This window comes from Ovis canadensis, chromosome 23 (assembly GCF_042477335.2).
Source record: "Ovis canadensis isolate MfBH-ARS-UI-01 breed Bighorn chromosome 23, ARS-UI_OviCan_v2, whole genome shotgun sequence".
In the NCBI taxonomy this organism is placed as follows: domain Eukaryota; kingdom Metazoa; phylum Chordata; class Mammalia; order Artiodactyla; family Bovidae; genus Ovis; species Ovis canadensis.
The window spans coordinates 21,108,637-21,131,860 of NC_091267.1; the positions used below are offsets into that span (position 1 = coordinate 21,108,637).

The following is a 23,224-nucleotide window of genomic DNA, read 5'->3' on the forward strand; positions in this document are numbered from 1 at the left end:
GTTAAAATCAAAGTAACAAATGCACAATTAACCTGAACAGAGGGAAACTGCCTACTCAGCACCTTGGGAAATGATCTGGTTGAGTTATGAGGCATCTCATTTTGCAAAGTAGCAATAAAAATGAGCCTTTCATTTTGCAGAGGTACCACTGGCATTTACAGTAGATGATTAAAATAAAGGAGAAAAATAACTTTTGCATTTTATCAGCACAGGGACGTTTTATCCTAGCCATGCATTATGGCCTCTGCAGATTTTATCTATCAAAAGAAATGTCTCCACAGTTGTTGCCAAGGGTCCAGTTATTCCCCAGAGATTCCAGAGACCATGACTTACCTTATGAAAGTTCCTGAAATATGCTGCCTTCTCATCGGGAAATTTTTCTAGCCTTCTGGGTCCTTTACTAGATGCCTTCTTGAAAACCAACCAGCAACGTCTGAAAATCTGAAAGGAAATACAGGAATCTTATTCTCTCTCTTTTTACATGCATTTAGTAGCATCAGAGGTTTATCTATTCAACTAAGCCAGTGGGAATAAATTGTTTTAAATGCACTTGTTTTACAGAGAGAAAAAATTGGGATCATAGGCATGTTATTCTTTCATATATCAGCAAAACTTTAAAACCATATTAAATATAAAATTTTATGTGAAAAAAATTTGTGTTGTGAGATTTTCAGTGCACTGGTTCCAATCCTCTTCAGTCTAATTAAATCATCTGGGTATCAACACCATAAAAAATTCTTACATTCTAGTGACGCACAATTCTGTTTTCCATGATAATGAAGTAACAATGGACTAACTTAAGTACTTTCATAATGCTCAATTTACTATTTTTGGAGAGACATCACATTTAAAAATTAACTTATCTTGTACTATTAATTTTAAAAAACCTAAACGCTCATATATTACTTTAGAAAATGAAAGAGATGTTTGTTATAATGGATACATCTATTTCATCCTTTATATTTTCATAGCAACTAGTATTTATTAAGTTCTTATTGGTGCAATAAGCATTTTAAAATAAATTTTAAGTAAATTAAAAAATTTAGACACATTAATCCTCATATTCACTATATGAGGTTGCCAGCACTTTAGGATAGTTAAAAGTATCAGGATTTGAACATACATCTGTCTGAACAAACATCTCTTCAGCTTTAGTTTAAAAAAAATAGAGGAATGTATTATACAAACACAGGCCCTTCTCTCTGGACTTCCTCCTGACTTACAGGACTGATTCTTACACGATCAACTCAAGCCCCGCTTATCACCCTCCCTCCGCAGGCATGTTTAAGGCAAAGTAATTAAAAGAGTCTCCTTTTCAACCACCGAAGAGGTCCAGAAATACAAATTTCCTATTTCAAAGTCTTATAGAAATGTATATTTTTGCGGGAGTTAATATTCTCCATTGCCGGAAAATCAGATCACTCTATTTCTTTTCTATGTCTTTATTTAAACTGCAAAGTGGCTATGCACGTGCAGGTTAAGTAGCTTCAGTAGCGATTGACTCTTTGCAACCCTATGGACTGCAGCCCTCCAGGCTCCTCTGTCCATGGGATTTTCCAGGCAAGAATACTGGAGTGGGTTGCCATGCCCTTCTCCTGGGGATCTTCCTGACCCAGGGATTGAACCGGCATCTTTTAGGTCTCCTATACTGGCAAGCAGCGTCTTCACCACTAGCGCCACCTGGGAACTAATACAGGCCAGATACTGTAATTCCTCTGGAGTGTGCATTGTTCGTTTTTCACTAGAAGACAGTCTTTACCCTGTTCAAAGGCACTCAGAACAGTCACGTGAAGACCTTTTCATCATAAAAGCAGAATAAACAGAATGATTCAAATACACAATTTCACTTTACTCTTGCCAGCTTTTCCAGCTCCTTCCTGGTGGCTTTGCAAAGTGAGTGAAGGGCAGCCCCGGGCTTCCAGCACATCTGACTGCATCTCTTCTCCACCAGGTGGAGATGTGTCTCCTCCCATCACAAGTCTCCTAACCCCTCACTGGAAACAAGGAGTTAGCCTTTCAGAGCTCCAGCTCTTCTTTCTACATGCTTGCGCATCACACGCAAAGTTCTAGTTATTTATTTGCTGACCCCTTATTAATCTCCATCCCAAAGTAAAACATTAGAAGATGTAATATAAATGTTGATAATAATATGATATCAGCATATGGTTTGTTGGATTCCTCAGCCCAATGTGATGGTTTGGAGGTGGGGCCCCTAGGGAGGTAATTAGGATTAGATGAGATCTTGAGGGTGGGGCCCTCAGGATGGGATTAGTGTCCTAATGGGTTATGTCCTTATGTAAAGAATCTGCCTGCAGGATACCACCTGCAGGGCAGGAGACTCAGGTTCGATTCCTGGATCAGCAAGATCCCCTGGAGAAGGAAATGGCAACCCACTCCAGTATTCTTGCCTGGAAAATCCCATGGACAGAGGAGTCTGGCGGGCTATAGTCCATGGAGTTGCAAAGAGTAGGACATGACTGAGCACCTAAATCATCACCATCAAGACAAGACACCAGAGAGCATGCCCTCTCTCCATGCCCTCACAGAGAGGTCACGTGGGCATGTGGTGAGATGGTGGCTGTGGGCAAGCCAGGAAGAGGGCTCTCCTTAGAACCTGATGACACTGGCCCTTGATCTTGGACTTCTAGCCCCCAGAACTGTGAAAAAAATTAATGTTTGTTGTTTATGTCACCCAGTCTACAGCATTGCATTATGGAAGCCCACAATGACTAAGACAGATACTTCTCCAGATTTTGTTTTATTAGCAGAGTAGTAGTCATAGTAGTATTGTGAAAGTGAAAACAGTTACATGAATCTGAGTAGAAATTTGAGAGATTAGAGGTATATAAATAAACATATAATTTGCAAAGTGGGACATATATAGTTATTAGTGGGGCATATATAAATTAGTAGTATTTATCTCATGATTATTTTTAGTGGGTTGGGAATTCTAGTTGAGGTAGAAAGATCCTGTTTGAATGGAACTGAGACCCGAAACTCTGGTAATACAGTTGCTGTTCTTTCCTACAGAAGAATTATTTTCCTTGTACCCTGCGCACTTTATTGCTCAGGAACCATGGTGATGTTCAAATGAAGTCTTGTAATGTTCATGGAAATACACAAATACACTGACTGCAGTGTCCCAGCTATGGGACAACACTATTTTCTGCTAAAGAGAGAGATAAACATTGTCAGAAGGCATAAGTATTTCCATTTAGGCACTCGATATTGCTATAGAACAAATCTGATAACAGATAATAAGGGAAAATAGATTTGGTATTTTTGATAGTATCTTATCTCTTTGCTATTACATTAACAGGCAACCACATATAGATAAAACTGATTGCTAAAGACACGATGTAATAGACTGTTTGCCAAGCAAAGGTCTTCAAGTTATTATTTCCTTGCTTTGGGATAATTCTAGATTTATAAAACACTAGCAAAAATGTAAAAGATTTCACCCAACTTCTCCTAATATTAACATCCTCAATAAACATGATACATTTTTCTAAAACTGAGAAATAAACATTGGTAAAATGCTATTATCGAAAATACAGATTCTTTTCAGAAATCAGTTTTTTCCCACCAATGTCCTATTTCGCTTTGGGCCCAGTCCAGGGTTTCCCTGGTGGCTTAGAGGTGAAGAATCTGCCTGCCAGTGCAGGAGACACAGGTTTGATCCCTGGGTCAGGAAGATCTCTGGAGAAGGAAATGGCAACCACTCCAGTATTCCTGCCTGGGAAATCCCATGGACAGTGGAGCCTGTCCATGAGGTCTCAAAAGAGTCAGACATGGCTTAGCGACTGAACACCAACCAGGTGACCATGCTGGACTCAGTTTCCTGTCTCCTTGCGTGTGGACAGTGCTCAACCGTGTCTGGCTCTTTGCAAACCCACGGACCCTCCAGGCTCCTCTGGCCATGGGATTCTCTAGGCAAGAATAACAGAGTGGGTTGCCATTTCCTACTCCAGGGGATCTTCCTGACCCAGGGATCGAACCTGTGTCTCTTATGTCTCCTGCACTGGCAGGCAGGTTCTTTGCCACTGCGCCACCTGAGCTTCCTGTCTCCTCCCCTGTCTCCTTAGTCTCCTCTGATCTTTGATAGTTTCTTAGCTTTTTTACTTTTTATGACCCTGACAGTATGGAAGACTATTGGTCAGGCGTTTTGCAAAAAAGTTCCTCAATTTCTGTTTATCTCAATAAAATAATTTTTGATATTTCAAAAGTCTAATGAAAATCTCACAATAAAGTGATTAAAATAAAATAATTTACTGGGAAAAATAGTACAAATTATCATGACTGTGGACTAGTTATATTTTGATGTTTATTTGGTTTTTAAATTATTTCATAAATGCTAATAAATGCAGAGGGTTTCATTTTTGGCTTTTATTGTCTTATGTTTTTTTCAAAACATTTTGCTTTGTGATGGGAGTCAGATAATAAAAAGGGACTTGATGCTGAGAATTTGTAAGTACCATTCTGTGTCAATGTGAAGTCAAATTCAGCACGACTCAGCACGCTGAAAGCCACCTTCAGACCAGAAACATGCAATTCATGGGAGCATGAGGAAATCACCTCTCTGTTCCTCTTTACCAAGCAGGATTTCAAAGTGTGCTATGCTCTGCTTTAGGCCCTATAGCTGATGCCTGATATGATTATGTTGGCAAAATTCTGGAGATGAGCAGCAAAAATGACTGCTTTAGTCCAGGAGGGCTGTAAGCACTTGTGGCACAGTGGTAAAGAATCTGCCTGCAATGCAGGAGACTCGGGTTCCATCCCTGGGTTGGCAAGATCTGCTGGAGAAGGAAATAGCAGCCCACTCTAGTATTCTTGCCTGGAGAATTCCACAGACAGAGGAGCCTGGCAGCCTACAGTCCATGGGGTCAGAGTCAGACATGACTGAGCAACTAACACTTAGACCTCCAGGAAATCACTCCTCTGAAAATAAAAAATAAAGGAACAGGTCTTATTTTGCTTATTTTTTGAGTGCATGAAACAGATCCATACTAATTAAATAGGTATTTTTATTTTTGTTCCATGAGACAGGACATACGTCAGTGCCCTTCATTAGCAGCGTGTGGGCGGACAGATACTGCTTGGCTGTTCAAGGGCATGCGAACATGCAGGGACCATTTGGCTGGTTATCGACAGGATTAATTGCCTGCAGGAAGATTCACCTTCTCAAGAGTCCTGTCCCTTCTCGGAAGACATGCCTGCCATTGCTATTCAAGATGCTGCTTCATTCTCTCCTGGGGAATTAACCCTTATCACCTTCTCATTCACAGCTATCTCCTAAACATGTCAGTGGTCTCACCAAACAGGCTCCTGGGTACCTTTCGGGTTTTCCTTCTAGAAAATTCCATGTTGCTGCCAGGAGTGCAGGAATCCCCAGGATGCAAAACTGCTCCACACCTCAGTTTTCTACCGCATTAGCCAGCCAGGAAGCTTGCCATAGTCAAATACCGGCTGGATTCCCTGCCACCTGATGAAAACCCTCTTGCTGCTGCTGCTGCTGCTAAGTCGCTTCAGTCGTGTCCGACCCTGTGCGGCCCCAGAGATGGAAGCCCACCAGGCTCAGCCGTCCCTGGGATTCTCCAGGCAAGAACACTGGAGTGGGTTGCTATTTCCTTCTCCAGTGCAGGAAAGTGAAAAGTGAAAGAAGTCGCTCAGTCATGTCCTACTCTTTGCAACCCCATGGACTGCAGCCTACCAGGCTCCTCCGTCCATGGGATTTTCCAGGCAAGAGTACTGGAGTGGGGTGCCATCGCCTTCTCCAGAAAACCCTCTCACCTCATGAAAGAAAGAGATTGCTATGAAAACCCTCTTACCTCATAGCAATCTCTTTCTTTCATGCTGTCTCCTCTCCAAAGTAATTTTACACAAAGGGCATCCTTTTTCCATTTAAGACTCACTGTGATGTAGGCGGTTTGATTTCTTGGCTGGAGTTCCTAGCCGTAACAGTGCTATTTACCGAGGATCCATTCCTAAGATTTGACTTGACTAAAAATTGGATCTAATGGGACTGTTCCGTCACAAGATGGTGACCTAATGAACTCTGCACTTCAGGTAGGATTTTGGTTAAAACACTTGGGAGAACTTTTCATTATACAAGTTGTCAAATGTGAGGGTCCATTGCCCTAAATGGAGTGATAGAAATTTCATTTCTGGGGATTTCAGAGAATACAGAAGACAGTGGCATATCCAGAGCATCTTACATTTGTTTTCCCTTCTGAAAGCAAGATACTATATATATAATTACTTGGGCTATAGGATTCAATTGTTTACTTATAACTGCATATAAGATGACTATATCAAGACAACAAATAACCAACCAAGTAAGTAAAGCCCATTCAGGAATAGTTACTGCAGGCTCATGTTATGAGTAAATTCAATTACTTAGTCCTGGGTCTTTGTCCTCTCACAAAATGTATATGGTACTATGAAAGACACACTGTGTTTTTGCAAAAAGTTAATATACAGGATTAAGCTTAATGCACAGATGAGTTTAGCTTCAGCTATCTCTTCAGCAGGGATATGAACTTTCAATACTGACATATTTAATTGCTGTCAAATATATACCAATATTAGAATCAGTCTCAACCATTCATTCATTCAAAAAAATACTTGAGAGCTCTTTGTTCCCTGGATATGGTAGTAAAAAAAAAAAAATACAGATTAAAACAGTAACAGCAACCAAAAGCACAAAACTTTTTGCCCTTACGGAAACAGAGTTTCTGCCTCTTGGAACATCCATTCAACTGGGTAGCCAGATGATGGTAGATAAATAAGTGCATTTGTAAATAGCATTTTTCAGTTGTGCTAAGTGCTATGGAGGGGTGGCAAGGGAAGGCTCACCCATGAGCCCACATTTCAGCAGTAGAAAGGGTGATGCAGACATTTGGGGAAAAGGTGCTTCAGTAAGACAAAACTATAAGAGCAAATGCCCTAATGAGGGAGTCTGCCTGAACTATTATTCCAAGAACTGCAAAGAGCCAGTATGGAGGGCGGTGAACCACAGTAAGGATTGTAGGAAATAAGAAAAATATGGGAGACCCAGGTCAGGGAAGATCTCAGCTTTAAGAATTCAATCAGATTCATCAACTCTTTCTCTAAGTTATAGTAGATGTTCTTAAACTGAAGTCTAAGCAAATTTAGGATTATAAATTAAACAAAAGTCACAAACAGAATGAAATTAAAAAAACAGAGGTACAGGGTCAGAAATCTTAGGCATTTCAGATTGATTTCTCTTAAATGCCTAGATTTTTCAAGGCACATGTCATCTCTAAACTGTAAGACCTGCAGTTGTCAATTTGCAGTGTCTACAGTCCTGTGGCTTCTGGGTGTCCAGAGAATAGACTACTAGAATCAAGTATAGCCACTGTGAGTCCTCCTTTGTATACACTTGTAACTCTGGATATAGTTCACAGCCTACTGAGTTCCCTGAAACAAATGCAGTGGCTCTCTGATAAATGTAAACCCAAAGGGTTTTCTCTAACTGTGAACTGATTAGAAATACTTAAGAATACAAAAGCAATGAAAAGAAGTGAGCCAAAGGTAACTTTAAAGGTTTTATAAGGGGAATCTTGGTGGCTCAAGCAGTAAAGAATTCACCTGCAATGGAGGAGACCTTGCTTTGATCCCCCAGTCAGGAAGATTCCCTGGAGAATGGAACAGCAACCCACTCCAGTATTCTTGCCTGAAGAATTCCATGGACAGAGGAGCCTGGCAGGCTACAGTTCATGGGGTCCCAAATAGTCAGACAAGACTGAGCAACTCACACTTTTAAGCAGCCCACAGTGTAAAAAAAGCAGAGTATATTTTTAGGGATGGGGAGATGAAAATACGTTTTCTTAAATATCTACAAGTCTAAATACATTCATTTTAATCTGTAACTTAATTTAGCAAAAAGCTAATATCTCATAAAATGTAAGAATTCATATCACTAGTTCAAAGATTGTTTTCATTAATATTTTAGTGTTTTAAAAATACTTCTACTGGCCATTTCTGTTTTAGATTATATAATATTTGACTGTAAAAAGCAGAGATCATCAAGGATGAGAGGAAGCAGTGTATACGGCTATCCATTTATGTTTATATATAAATGCATTTGCCCTTACATCTATTTGCCTTTTAAAATCTCAGTTTACATATGTATATAAATAATACATATAAATCTGCAGCAATCTCTATGTAAACACTCACCTATTTAAATATAAACCATATAACAAAGAAATTAAAAACTTCTTTCCTTTCTCCTTGGAGCATAATTTAAGTTTAATTTTAAAAGAGAAAGTTCTCACCAATTTTGTTTACTCAAAACTTTGCACCATTCACCACTGTTAGATGCAAAATATAAATATTGCTATCCATTAACAGTGAAATATGCATATCTCATTTTTTTTCATTTCATGGTTGGAAAGTCCAAAATAAGTGTTCATCTTTTCTGTTTCTATTGTCTTGCTTTCTCTTTATCTTAATAATCCAGAAGAACAGTTGGAAATTCACAAAAGGCAAATGATGATTCCCCCAAGTCTCACCATTCCCAGTATTTGTGGAGGCCGACTGTTTTTTGTTTTCCGCCTGAATATACATAGTTCTCTCTACTGCATTTGTCTACCAGGCCATCCATGAAATGCTGGGAGAGAACACACACATGGTTGAGAGTCAGAGCCAGAAATGGAACGCTTCACAGCAGCACCAAGGTTTAGATGGAGAGTGTGAAATTGTCATCATCATGAGAATGAAAACCAGTTGTCCAGCAGACCTGGGACGCAGTAACCCAAGCAGGTAGCAATTTTTAGAAACCATTACAGCGCTGGAAGGATACCTACAATTATTAACCCTCTCTTCTTGCTCCCCACTTTCAGACATGATACAGAACAAAATACCCTTGCTCTTCGCTCAAAATCTCCAGGAAAGAACCATGTCTTCTGGCTTTTAGTTTATCTAAAATCAGAGTAACTCTTTGGCTCTATCAACTTAGTTTTTGGAAACTGATGGTGTTTTATTTTCATCAGTCAGCTGTAGAGGCATAATGCTACTGTAAGTGAAAACTCTATTCCCAGGTACAACCTGTATGCTTCTGTTTTATGGACTCAGTTACTATGGGGCTCAAGGAAGTACAAGTCAAACACGCAAATCACAGCTCAAAATATTTCCTCTTCAGTTTACTTCTCCTTTCGTTTTTTTTTTTTTATATTTTCTCCACGTTAACCATATTTTTAGTCACATAAGCTTCAGATCTTGGTGCTGTCATTAATTTTCCCCTTTACCTGCACCATCTCAAAATCTGTGGGCAAAATACAAAAACGAGAGGCTCTTGTGATGTAATAAGAATGGGCTGAATTGAGGAAAACACACATACACACACAAACACACACACACAAACATACCCCCTTAGGAAAGAAACAAAAGATATAAATACAAATGGCAGAAGACCTTAAAAGCCAAAGAGAGTTTTCATTTCATGCAGCAGAAAATGGACTCAACAGTTTCACATACACATACCCCCTGAGGAAAGAAATAAAGGATATAAGTACAAATGGCAGAAGACCTCAAAAGTCAAAGAGAGTTTTCATTTAATGCAGCAGAAAACAGAGACAACAGTTTTATTAAGCGAGTGATATTATGGGACTAATATTTTTAAATATTAGATCAGTAGCAAGGTTCATATAATGGTGCCCTCAGTAGCTCAGTTACGTCCGACTCTTTGTGATCCCAGGGACTGTAGCCCACCGGGCTCCTCTGTCCATGGAATTTTCAGGCAAGAATACTAGAGCAGGATGCCATTTCCTTCTCCAGGGGATCTTTACGACCCAGGGATCAAATGACAATAGAATAATTTCTTTAGATAATCAGTACATTCACACCAGAGGAGATGAGAACTCAGCCACTGCTGAGGGCAGCAGAGAGAGAGGAGATGAAATCCAAGATGAAAAGCATTACAAGAAAAATTTGAACTTCATAATAAACTTAATACAAGTGAAGAACTAAAGATATATCTAAGTTTTTATACCTAGATAGCTAAGTGAATGATGGCATTCATGCAACTGTCACAAAACCTAGAAATGAGTTCAGTTTTAGATATGCTGTTTAATATGATATTTAAACAACTGTGCTACCAAAACTGTTCTGAACAAAGTTAAAAACTGCAGTCTTCTGCAAAATGGATGCTTTCCACACTTCCCAAGAATAACTTCTCACCATTAAACTATATCCTCCTTGTGAAAACAGAAAACTTCACTTTCTGGACATAAATTTGCAGTTTCATTCAATGTTGATTCAACATCCAGTGCTTTTTTGAACACTTACTGCCTCTTTAAAACTATAAAGTACAATATACTTAAAATGTTGAATCAGCAAACACATTTCCATTACTTGTTTCAAATTGGTGTATCAACCTGACTTAAATCTACATACCTGTGAACTGTCTTGAATAAAATGTTTAAACCCAGCATAGAATTATTCCATGCCTCTTGTAATCCACTGTTTTTTAAAGGTAATGGTATTATTCAGATGTTGCTTTCAAATGAGGAATATATAGGAAGGTTTCAACTGATAAGACATGAGTTTTCTGGCAACAAATTTGATTATATCTGAAGGTACCTTTTTGTTGTAGAAAGGGGACCCCTTTCAGGGCCTGAAAGGGGCTCTTGTCTAACATTTGGGAATGAGTTTCTGAGGAGACACACATGCTGACAAAGCAAGCTGGGAAGGGGTGCCCGACGAGTGGAGAGCCAGAGGGTAACGGAGCCCAGGGGGGCTGCTCCACCACGGGACTCATGCTCTCGGGTTTTATGGCAATGGGGTTAGTTTCCAGGTCGTCTCTGGCTGCTCACTGACTTAGGGGCCTTCCTGGTGGTGCCTGCATCTCTCAGCCAAGGTGGGCGCCAGTGAGGAGGATTCTGGGAGCTGACAGGATGTGTGGCGTCACCTTTTGACCTTTCCCACATTCTCCCAGTTGGGGGTGGCTGAAGAAAAGTTATGACCAACCTAGACAGCATATTGAAAAGCAGAGACATTACTTTGCTGACTAAGGTCCATCTAGTCAAGGCTATGGTTTTTCCAGTGGTCATGTATGGATGTGAGAGTTGGACTGTGAAGAAGGCTGAGCGCCGAAGAATTGATGCTTTTGAACTGTGGTGTTGGAGAAGACTCTTGAGAGTCCCTTGGACTACAAGGAGATCCAACCAGTCCATTCTGAAGGAGATCAGCCCTGGGACTTCTTTGGAAGGAATGATGCTAAAGCTGAAACTCCAGTACTTTGGCCACCTCATGCAAAGAGTTGACTCATTAGAAAAGACTTTGATGCTGGGAGGGATTGGGGGCAGGAGGAGAAGGGGACGACAGAAGATGAGATGGCTGGATGGCATCACGGACTCGATGGATGTGAGTCTGAGTGAACTCCGGGAGTTGGTGATGGACAGGGAGGCCTGGCGTGCTGCGATTCATGGGGTCGCAAAGAGTCGGACAGGACTGAACTGACTAACTGACTGAGAGTTCTGTGTTCCTTACCAGGACCTTACTGTCATAAAATAACTCACATGAACGGTTCCTATGGTGCCTGGCCAGGGTCGGAGGCATCAGTCAGTGTGCTTCCCTTAATAGTTTCATTTCAGTCCGCCATAAATAGCTGTCAGGTTTAGTAATTAACTTAAAGAATTATGAAAATGTCAGTTGCCAGAGAAGTTCTGTAATGACCTTTAAGAAATTCCAGAACTTGTAGGGTCAGTAGTTACTAACCTTTAAGTTCTCATTTTCATATGTGTACCGCATATGACATATCCTGGGCTTCCCAGGTGGCGCTAGTGGTAAAGAACCTGCCTGCCAATGCAGGTTATGACGTTAACAGATGTGGGTTCAATCCCTGAGTCAGGAAGATTCCCTGGAGGAGGAAATGGCAACCCACTCCAGTATTCTTGCCTGGAGCATCCCATGGGCAGAGGAGCCTGGTGGGCTACAGTCATAAAGAGACAGACTTGTCTGAAGCGACTTAGCTCACACACATGCATGCCATATCTTAAAGTTAATGTATATCCTTCCAATCAAAAACTTTAATATATCAACTATATCTGATACCTTTATTAACAACATTAATTAGTTTTTATATTTCACATTGTGCAAGATAGTATAAAATGTTACATATGAAACATTATAAAACCTAACACTTCCAATTATATGACAGAGCTTGTTGATATACTATTTTGTTGTAGACAGTCCTTGCTCTCAAGGGCTGGAAACTAGCCAGTGAGGAAGAATTACCCATTTATTCTGATAAACTGAAAACTTCAGCACAGCTACAACATTTCATGTCTAAAAACTCAAGTGATGAGAGAGACAAAAAAAAAAAATGCTAATGAAGAGTGAAAAGAAGAATGATCTGAAACTGACTTTCCTTCTAAAGCCTACGAAACCTACAGGCAACACGGGGCTTGCTTGTCAGTATACCCACGAAGAACTCTTCAATCCAAGTGCTTAGTTATAAATAAATGTTTGCCTCTCAAACAGACTGTTCTGAAAATACCCATTTGAACCTTTGTATCCTGTCATTCTAGAATGAAATTTTGTCCAGAAATAAGTGATTTTTTTTTAAAAAAAGATCAAGAATAAAGAAAGTATCAAGATCTAAACTAACTGGTTTTGAAAGTATGGGTTTCTTGAAGCGTTAGGCATTAATCCATGCTCCATAGCTGAACAGAAGCTTATTTCCTCATAGCATGGAAAAGACATGAAAGCTTCAGGAGTTTGAAAATCCAGGGAAGAAATAGCTTAAAGGGTGACTGATTGCAAATGTATAAAGCTCGTTTTGAAATGAAATGTCTTAAGTGAGAGGTTTTACTCAGAAAAGAAAATTAATTTCTTTGCAAAATGTACACAGTGTTTCTTATCTACTTGACACTTTTTTTTTCTACTTTACATTTTTGTGTCTCTCATGTGCCCTAATTTAATTTTAGCTGCTGTTTAAAAAATGTACTGGCTTTCTGTTTAGAGCTACATAATTAGATTCGGATGCTCTTTTCTTGATTTAGTGTTATTTGAATTTTGTGGTTTAACCTGACTTTTTCTCTTTATTCATCATGTTGGGCATCACTTCAATCATGCAGCAGCAGCAACGCTGACTTTCAGTAATAGTGACGATAAAGGTGGCACCTCAAACGCAGAAAGGATAACAAACATTTTAAATTTGGAAAAAAAGTATCAAATTTGTATCCATGACTTTGACCCAGCATTCTCTCATTCTGAATTTTACACCATCAATTCATTTGCATTCATAACAATGTTATGTGGATAAATGATATACTACAGGGTTGCTGGTAATAGCAAAGTAACCATAATACCTGTTGATAAGAACTTGCCAAATACACTATAGTACATTTACAAGATGGGTAAGACAGCTTTCTACATTCTGATTGAAAATATCTCCAGCTTATGTTTATGTGTGGAGAAATGCCTTGCTTTTTCATACACATGTGTCTTTTGCACGAGAAAGAAAGCAAATGAAAAATATTCTGCTACATGTTCTTGGATCTCCATAAAGGAACACTAGAACTGCAAAAAAGAACTTTAAAAATTGGTTCCACCACAGGATTGATGGGTAGGGTCTAGGTCTACCAAGATGAGGGTGGGAGAGATACTTTTCAATTCATGAATTATGTACCACTAATATTCCTTACCTACCTGGTAAGGAATACTAAAATATGATCAACAAGGGTTTAAAGCTCCATAGACATATTTTGACTGCTGAAAGAAAATTTATATGGGCAGCCAATGGAGGCTCCACGGTCACATTTGCATTTTAGAATGGCTGACTCTGGCATTGAGGTGCAGAGTAGGTTGATGAGGAAATGCCTGAGGCATGGAGGTCTCTTACTTTGGCTTTACTTCTAAAAATAATTGCCATTCAGTACCCAAATTTGTCATGTTAAGTGCTTTCTTACTCAACCCTCACACCAATATTGTGTGGTAATAACTGCTATTATTTCCATTTTACTGATGAAACAACTGAGGCTCAAACTGTCTACCAATCTTGGAGGACCAAGGACAACATGTTGCATGGGGGAGGGGAGAGAAAAGGGAGGGGGAAAAGAAGAAGGGGAAGCTGGACATTTAAAGGGAAATGGAGACACTGTACTGTACATTTGAAAGTTGCTAAGAGAATAGATCTTAAAAGTTCTCAACATAGGAAAAAAATTGTAACTATGCACAGTGGTGTATGCTAACTAGTTTTGATAGTTCTTTGCAAAATATATACATGTATCAAAATCATTGTTAAACTAATACAATCTCATATGTCGACTATTGTTGTTGTTCAGTTGCTCTGAAGCATGCCAGGCTTCCTGGTCCCTCACTATCTCCCAGGGTTAGCCCAAGTTTATCTCCATTGCGTCAGTGATGCCATTCAGCCATCTCATCCTCTGACACCTTCTTCTCCTTCTGCCCTCAATCTTTCCCAGCATCACAGCATCAAGGACTTTTCCAGTGAGTCGGCTGTTCATGTCAGATGACCAAAATACTGGAGCTTCAGCTTCAGCATCAGTCCTTCCAACAAGTATTCAGGGTTGATTTCCCTTATGATTGACTGGTTTGATCTCCTTGCTGTCCAGGGGGCTTTCAGGAGTCTTCTCCAGTGCCACAGTTCGAAGGCATTGATTCTTTGGTGCTCTGCCTTCTTTACGGTCCAGCTCTTACAACCATACATGACCACTGGGAAGACCAGAGCCTTGATTATACGGACCTCTGTTGGCAGAATAATGTCTTGGCTTTTCAACACACTGTCTAGGTTTGTCATAGTTTTCCTGCCAAGAAACAGTCATCTGATTTCATGGTTGTAGTCACTATATGCAGTGATTTTGCATCCCAAGAAGAGGAAATCTATCATTGCTTCCACTTTTCCCCTCCTATTTGCCATGAAGTAACGGGGCTAGAAGAAGCACAAGCTGGAATCAAGACTGCCAGGAGAAATATCAATAACCTCAGATATGCAGATGACACCACCCTTATGGCAGACAGTGAAGACGAACTAAAAAGCCTCTTGATGAAAGTGAAAGAGGAGAGTGGAAAAGTTGGCTTAGAGCTCAACATTCAGAAAATGAAGATCGTGACATCTGGTCCCATCACTTCACGGGAAATAGATGGGGAAACAGTGGAAACAGTGTCAGACTTTATTTTGGGGGGCTCCAAAATCACTGCAGATGGTGACTGCAGCCATGAAATTAAAAGACGCTTACTCCTTGGAAGAAAATTTATGACCAACCTAGATAGCATTTGCAAAAGCAGAGACATTACTTTGCCAACTAAGGTCTATCTAGTCAAGGCTATGGTTTTTCCAGTGGTCATGTATGGGTGTGAGAGTTGGACTATGAAGAAAGCTAAGCGCCGAAGACTTGATGCTTTTGAACTGTGGTGTTGCAGAAGACTCTTGAAGGTCCCTTGGACTGCAAGGAGATCCAACCAGTCCATTCTGAAGGAGATCAGCCCTGGGATTTCTTTGGAGGGAATGATGCTGAAGCTGAAACTCCAGTACTTTGGCTACCTCATGCGAAGAGTTGACTCATTAGAAAAGACTCTGATGCTGGGAGGGATTGGGGGCAGGAGGAGAAGGGGACGACAGAGGATGAGATGGCTGGATGGCATCACTGACTCAATGGACATGGGTCTGAGTAAACTCTGGGAGTTGGTGATGGACAGCGAGGCCTGGCGTGCTGAGATTCATGGGGTCGCAAAGAGTCGGACATGACTAAGCAACTGAACTGAACTGAACTGAACTCAATGGGGCTGGATGCCATGATCTTAAGCTCTTTTAATGTTAGTTTTAAGCCAGCTCTTTCACTCTCCTCCTTCACCCTTATCAAAGGGCTCTTTAGTTCTTCTTCATTTCCTGTCATTAGAGTGGTATTATCCACATATCTGCTGATGTTTCTCCCACCTATGTCAGTTGTATCTCAGTTAAAAGTATACATAGAGATAAAGGGGAAGAGTGGTAACTGGGATAGATTGGGAGTTTAAGATGGACAGGTACACACTACTACATTTACAGTGGATAACCAACAAGGACCTACCATATATCATAGGGCCCTCTACTCAATATTACTAACAACTTAAATGGGAAAACAATTTGAAAAAGAATAGAACAGGTACATGTGTAACTGAATCACTTTGCTGTACACCTGAAACTAATAAAACATTGTGAATCAACTGTACTCGGATACAAAATAAAAATTTAAATATGCAAAAAATAATAGAAGGGAATGGAGGAAAGGAATTCCCAGGAAGACAATCAGAAAGGGAACAGGAGTTAACTGAAGAGCTAATATTCAGTAAATAAGACAGTAGGAATATAAGGGTGATGAAGTAGAAGAGAAATCTTCTAAGGAACCTATTTTAACTATTCCTTTGGGGTAAAATAAAATGCAATGTGTAGCCTGCATGAAAGAAATGACATTAACAATGAGACAGCAGGTCCACGGTGGTCTCTGCTGTAATGTAAATGTTACAGGATTTGCTTATCTGTTTCCTCACTCTTTTCATATTTATCTTCTATGTAAGTTCTCATACATCAAAATAACATTTCTACTGTCAAAATGTATTTTTCCAACCAACAAGATACTTGGAAAAAGAGCGTACTTAACTAGTTTTTGAAAAACTAATGACAGCCCTGTAATTTCACGTATCTGTCATGTGTCACAGTAGTAAAATCAAATTGAACATAGCAGGTTTATTTTAAAATCTCTGCTTTGATACAAGTCCTTATGAAAAATCCTTCAATCATTCCTTTATAAAAAATAGTAATACAAAAAGCTTCTAAGAAGCTTATTTTTACTAGAAGCTCTATCTCTGATACATCTTAGATACCATGGACTATATATAAATGCAATTTTAAGATGTACTGTTATAAAAAATCATACAAAAGCAAAGAAAATTCCCTCTGCAAAAGAGATTTCATTGGCATCTTGGCCTGGCAACCCCTGATGATGTCTCTGAAATGTATTTGCCAGATAGCAGGCATAAATTATTCTTATTTAAAAGCATAAAATCAGAAGAGGAATAGAAGCCTGCATATTTGTATAAAATTAACAGCCTTCTAGATGTAAAGGACACAATGGATATGAGTTTGAGCAAACTCTGGGAGTTAGTGCAGGGAAGCCTTCACTGTCAGGGAAGCCTGGCAAGCTGAAGTTCATGGGGTCACAAAGAGTTGGACACGACTTAGTGTCCAAAACAAGACATAGAGGAATAATCCAACTCTTTATCAGTACATCTTATTCATACTAGTGTTAACTGCTCAGTCATGTCTGACTCTTTGAGACCCCATGGACTGTAGCCCTCCAGGCTCCTCTGTCCATGGGACTCTCCAAGCAAGAATACTGGAGTGGGTTGCCACTCCCTTCTCCAGGGGATCTTTCCAACCCAGGGATTGAATGCAGTTCTCTTGCACTGCAGGTAGATTCATTACCATCTGAGCCATCAGGGAAGTCTTATCCATATTAAATGCTCAATAATTATCTGAGAGTATAGATCCTTAAATGCAAATCAGCTCAATAAATATTCACAGAACACTGACTATAAGCCACTGTACTAGGCACTGGCCAATGCAATAATGAATGGATCCTGGCTTGATGGAACATGCAGTCCAGTGGGGCAGAACAGCACGCAAAGACTAATTTCAACTCATTAAAGAGCACCACAGTAGTGATGCTTTCAATGCACTGAGACAAAGAGGAGCATTTGATACAGCCTGAGAAGAAAGGCTGGATGAAGAAAAGCTGATTAGAGAGAGAGAAGCAGGCAACATCAGCAGCAGGAAGCAAGTCTTTTATAAAATCAAATTGGTATCATCTGGTGAATCATTTTCCTTGTAATTACTTGAATAGGATTTAAATAGTACTTCTTTCTTGTATGTTAATGTGTATATTCTTTTGTCTGTATGACAGTTTTGATGAATTAATTTCAGATATATGAAATTGGTCCCTCGTTCATACATTAACTAGCTACGCGATACTGGTTCCAAATCACTTGAGCTTACTTATTCTCTCCTATAAGATGGAGTTGAACAAGTCATTTAATTCTTTAGTCACTTCAGTTCAGTTCAGTCACTCAGTCGTGTTCGACTTGTTGAGACGCCATAGACTGCAGCACCCCAGGACTCCCTGTCCATCACCAACTCCCGGAGTTTACCCAAATTCATGTCCATTGAGTCAGTGATGCCATCCAACCATCTCATCCTCTGTTGCCCCCTTCTCCTCCTGCCCTCAATCTTCCCCAGCATCAGGGTCTTTTCAAATGAGTCAGTTCTTCACATCAGGTGGCCAAAGTACTGGAGTTTCAGCTTCAACATCAGTCCTTCCAATGAATACCCTGTACTGATCTCCTTTAGGATGGACTGGTTGGATCTCCTTGAAGTCCAAGGGACTCTCAAGAGTCTTCTCCAACACCACAGTTCAAATCAATTCTTCAGTCCTCAGCTTTCTTTATAGTCCAACTCTCACATCCATACATGACCACTGGAAAAACCATAGCCTTGACTAGACAGACCTTTGTTGGCAAAATAATGTCTCTGCTTTTTAATATGCTGTGTAGGTTGGTCATAACTTTCCTTCCAAGGAGTAAGCGTCTTTGAATTTCATGGCTGCAGTCACCACCTGCAGTGATTTTGGAACCCCCCCCCAAAATAAAAGTATGCCACTGTTTCCATTGTTTCTCCATCTATTTGCCATGAAGTGATGGGACCAGATGCCATGATCTTAGTTTCCTGAACATTGAGCTTTAAGCCAACTTTTTCGCTCTCTTCTTTCACTTTCATCAAGAGGTTCTTTTTTTTTTTTTTTTATGTGTACGGGCCTGGACTCATTTATTTATTTATTTTTTTATTTATTTATTTTTTTTTTAATTTTAGTTTTTTATTTTTTAAATTTTAAAATCTTTAATTCTTACATGCATTCCCAAACATGAACCGCCCTCCCACCTCCCTCCCCATAACATCTTTCTGGGTCATCCCCATGCACCAGCCCCAAGCATGCTGCATCCTGCGTCAGACATAGACTGGCGATTTATTCACATGATAGTATACATGTTAGAATGTCATTCTCCCAAATCATCCCACCCTCTCCCTCTCCCTCTGAGTCCAAAAGTCCGTTATACACATCTGTGTCTCTTTCCCTGTCTTGCATACAGGGTCGTCATTGCCATCTTCCTAAATTCCATATATATGTGTTAGTATACTGTATTGGTGTTTTTCTTTCTGGCTTACTTCACTCTGTATAATCGGCTCCAGTTTCATCCATCTCATCAGAACTGATTCAAATGAATTCTTTTTAACGGCTGAGTAATACTCCATTGTGTATATATACCACAGCTTGCTTATCCATTCATCTGCTGATGGACATCTAGGTTGTTTCCATGTCCTGGCTATTATCATTATTAGAGAAATGCAAATCAAAACCACAATGAGGTACCACTTCACACCAGTCAGAATGGCTGCGATCCAAAAATCTGCAAGCAATAAATGCTGGAGAGGGTGTGGAGAAAAGGGAACCCTCCTACACTGTTGGTGGGAATGCAAACTAGTACAGCCACTATGGAGAACAGTGTGGAGATTCCTTAAAAAATTGCAAATAGAACTCCCTTATGACCCAGCAATCCCACTGCTGGGCATACACACCGAGGAAACCAGAATTGAAAGAGACACATGTACCCCAATGTTCATCGCAGCACTGTTTATAAGAGGTTCTTTAGTTCTTCTTCACTTTCTGCCATAAGGGTGGTATCATCTGCATATCTGAGGTTATTAGTATTTCTCCCAGCGATCTTGATTCCAGCTTGGGCTTCCTCCAGCCCACCATTTCTCATGATGTACTCTGCATATAAGTTAAATAAGCAGGGTGACAATATACAGCCTTGACATACTCCTTTTCCTATTTGGAACCAGTCCATTGTTCCATGTCCAGTTCTAACTGTTGTTTCCTGACCTGCCTACAGGTTTTTCAAGAGGCAGGTCAGGTGGTCTGGTATTCCCATCTCTTTCAGAATTGTCCACACTTTATTGTGATCCACACAGTCAAAGGCTATGGCATAGTCAATAGGGCAGAAATAGATGTTTCTCTGGAACTCTCTTCGATGATCCAACGGATGTTGGCAATTTGATCTCTGGTTCCTCTGCCTTTTCTAAAACCAGCTTGAACATCTGGAATTTCACGGTTCAAGTACTGTTGAAGCATGGCTTGGAGAATTTTGAGCATTACCTTGCTAGCATGTGAGATGAGTGCAATTGTGTGGTAGTTTGAACATTCTTTGGCATTGCCTTTCTTTAGTCACTTAAGAGTCGTTTAAAACAAAACACATCATGATTTATTGTGGATATATTAACACTGTGAATACACAGGCTATATCTCTGCCATTTATTGTTTAAAATTAAGAATGATTAAGAATAGTGATGTGAGAAGTTTTATAAGATAATGATATCTATATTATAAAATTTTCAAATAGTATAAAAGTACATAGAAGACAGAAAGCCATCTAGCTATCAGAAATAACTGTCATTAATAAAGTGACCAACATTTTATACAGATTCTTTCAATGAAGTCAGAGAATTTTACAAAAATGAGATGTTTAATAAAACTATATTTAATTTAATAATAGCAAAATATTCATTCTACTTTTCTGTTTTAATATATTTTGTTGTTCATTTGCTAAGTCATATATTTAGCAGGTTGTATTTCATTAGTCATATTTTTACATATCCAAATGTATGGCATTTAATTTGTACTTTGGTAATAACTGAATAAAGTATACATAAAGATAAATGTACATAAAGATAAATGTACTCAAAACTATTTAAATTCTCTTACCATAGATTCTCTATTCCTGAGTTAATTATTCCCATGCAGTTTTCAGTGGGCCTGATTTTATTGCCAAGTTATTTGTTCTAAGAAAGATCTGTAGGTGTAATTCCTTGAATTCTTACATATTGAATACTGTCACATGTCCTCTTTATATTCATTGACTATTTAGCTGGATTGAATTTCGTGGTAAATGCCTGATTCTGTGAGACTTACAGACATTGTGTAATTATGTAGATATTGCATCTGGCACTGGTCCTTTTCTATGACAGCTCCATTTATTGCCTGGCAGGATTTGTACTTCATTATTATTTTTTAAGAATTCTTTCTAGGTGTTATATAATTCCTAAGACATTTCATGTTTAAGAATATAAGTCCGTTCCACTGACATTTGGGTAACAATTTGGCCAAGTACTAATACAATATTTTTTGGAAAACATTTCCTATCACTCAGAACTTTGTAGGTACTGATATACTATACTCTAGAATCCAAAGTTGCATAAGAAAATTTTAGACTCATTTGAGTGATCCCATTGTCAATTGTTTTCTTCTCTGGATGGAAATCTGAAGAACTCAAGATATTTCTTAGTATAGTCTAAGAGTAAAGACACTAATAATAAAACACAGAGGTAACATCTTTGAAATCAAGAACATGATTAGAATGTCCAGTGTCATATATGTTACATATAATTCCTAGAAAGTTCATTAATCAAGAAAAAGCTATATAAGTGTTAAGAAAACATCAAGGAAACAGAAGTGATCATTATTTATAGTTTATAGAAATTATATTGCCTGCATTAAAAAAAACAAGTTATAATAATCATAATTTTTAAAACCTCTACATGGTATTTTATGCAACTTTGTAAATCTGAAATCATGGCAGGTGTTAAAGAAGAACAAGGTAAAGGGTTTTCCCATTCTGCTATGAAGATTTAAGGTGGAGGTACGGTAATTAAGACATGTGGTATTGATACAGAGACAGATAAGGGACAAGTGGAAACTACTATGGGGCCACCAACTGGCAGACACATGTGGGACACTGAGGCATGGCAGAGCTGGGATTCAGAACAACAGAGTTAAAGCCTGCTCAATAAATGGTAAGGGGAAAACTCATTATTCACACGGCAAAAACAAAGACTATGTTTCCAACCTCTCACCTTATACAAAATCAGTTCCTGTGAATAAATACTGTAAATAAAAGAGGCAATGCTTTAAAACTTTTAGAACCAAATAAAGGATAACAAGTTCATTATATACATACTTGAGAAAGAATATTTTAAGCCTTACATCAAACTCACAAGATATAAACACAAATATTGAGGGACATAACTATATTGAAATTTACGGGGATGATCCGGAGGGATGATGTGGGGTGGGAGGTGGGAGGGGGGTTCATGTTTGGGAGCTCATGTACACCCGTGGCGGATTCATGTCAATGTATGCCAAAACCAATACAGCATTGTAAAGCAAAATAAAGTAAAAATAAAAATTGAAAAAAATAAAAATAAAAATAGAGTGCTATTCGTCAAAATATATCATTAACGCTTTTTAAATTCCTGGAGATGATATGTGAAACAGATAAGAGATGACAACATGTATATGACTTATTATGCACATCTGGATATTCTGAGTGAAGGCCAGTAGTAAGCCAGGACACATGAAAAAATACACAAAAGGTATTCAGTTGTAGATAAAAAAAATTCTTCTAGATTTGTGGACAATATTTAAGTATTGATTTTTTAAATTATTTAAACCTATGAGTGGTTTAAACATTGCAAAAAAAAAAAAGACTTTAAGAGAAGAAAAATTTTAATTTTATTCAGTTCACATTGGAGCATTTTATCATCCCAGTTCCTGCTCTCTCTCAAACTTGGGGAAACTAAATATTACTGCTTGTAAGTTATGGGAGTTTCCCTGTCTCTAATAAGAATCAGAAAGAATCCAGACTTTATTAGAATTTACTGTTCTAATGGGATAGTTTTGACGCACCAGAGATTAGTTAGCTACTTGAGGTAAAACTCAGGGCATTCAATTCAAAATTTTCAGCATGTGGGCAAGATATGGCCAAGAATCACTGTTAGGCTAAATTAGAGCCTGAATTGAAACACACAGAAAGAACAAGGACTGCGGCTGGGAAAAAGAATGGAGCTACAAAAGCAAACCGGGAGCGGATGCCAAATATAACAGATGTTCCAGAGGTGCAGGGCAGAACCATCAACACAGACAGGCATGAGAGAGGGCAGAGTGCAAAATTCCTTAGCACCTGGTGAGAGTATCAGATTGCATTCATGTATCAGTAATTTTACATCACATTTCTCTAAATCTCCATATGTCCTGGCTCTCAGAGCAATCACTTTATGTAGCTGATAATTGGAGCATGGCTTTCCCAT

At 39.0% G+C, this 23,224-nt stretch overlaps 1 protein-coding gene across 1 annotated transcript in view; it reads right to left on the reverse strand.

The window, feature by feature from the left end:
* DOK6 (docking protein 6) overlaps window positions 1-23,224 on the reverse strand; it is a 404,688-nt gene that overhangs the window by 269,589 nt on the left and 111,875 nt on the right. Inside the window, exon 2 of the mRNA XM_069569174.1 lies at window positions 334-441. Coding sequence (XP_069425275.1) covers window positions 334-441 — 108 coding nt within the window. The remainder of the gene's footprint in view (window positions 1-333; window positions 442-23,224) is intronic.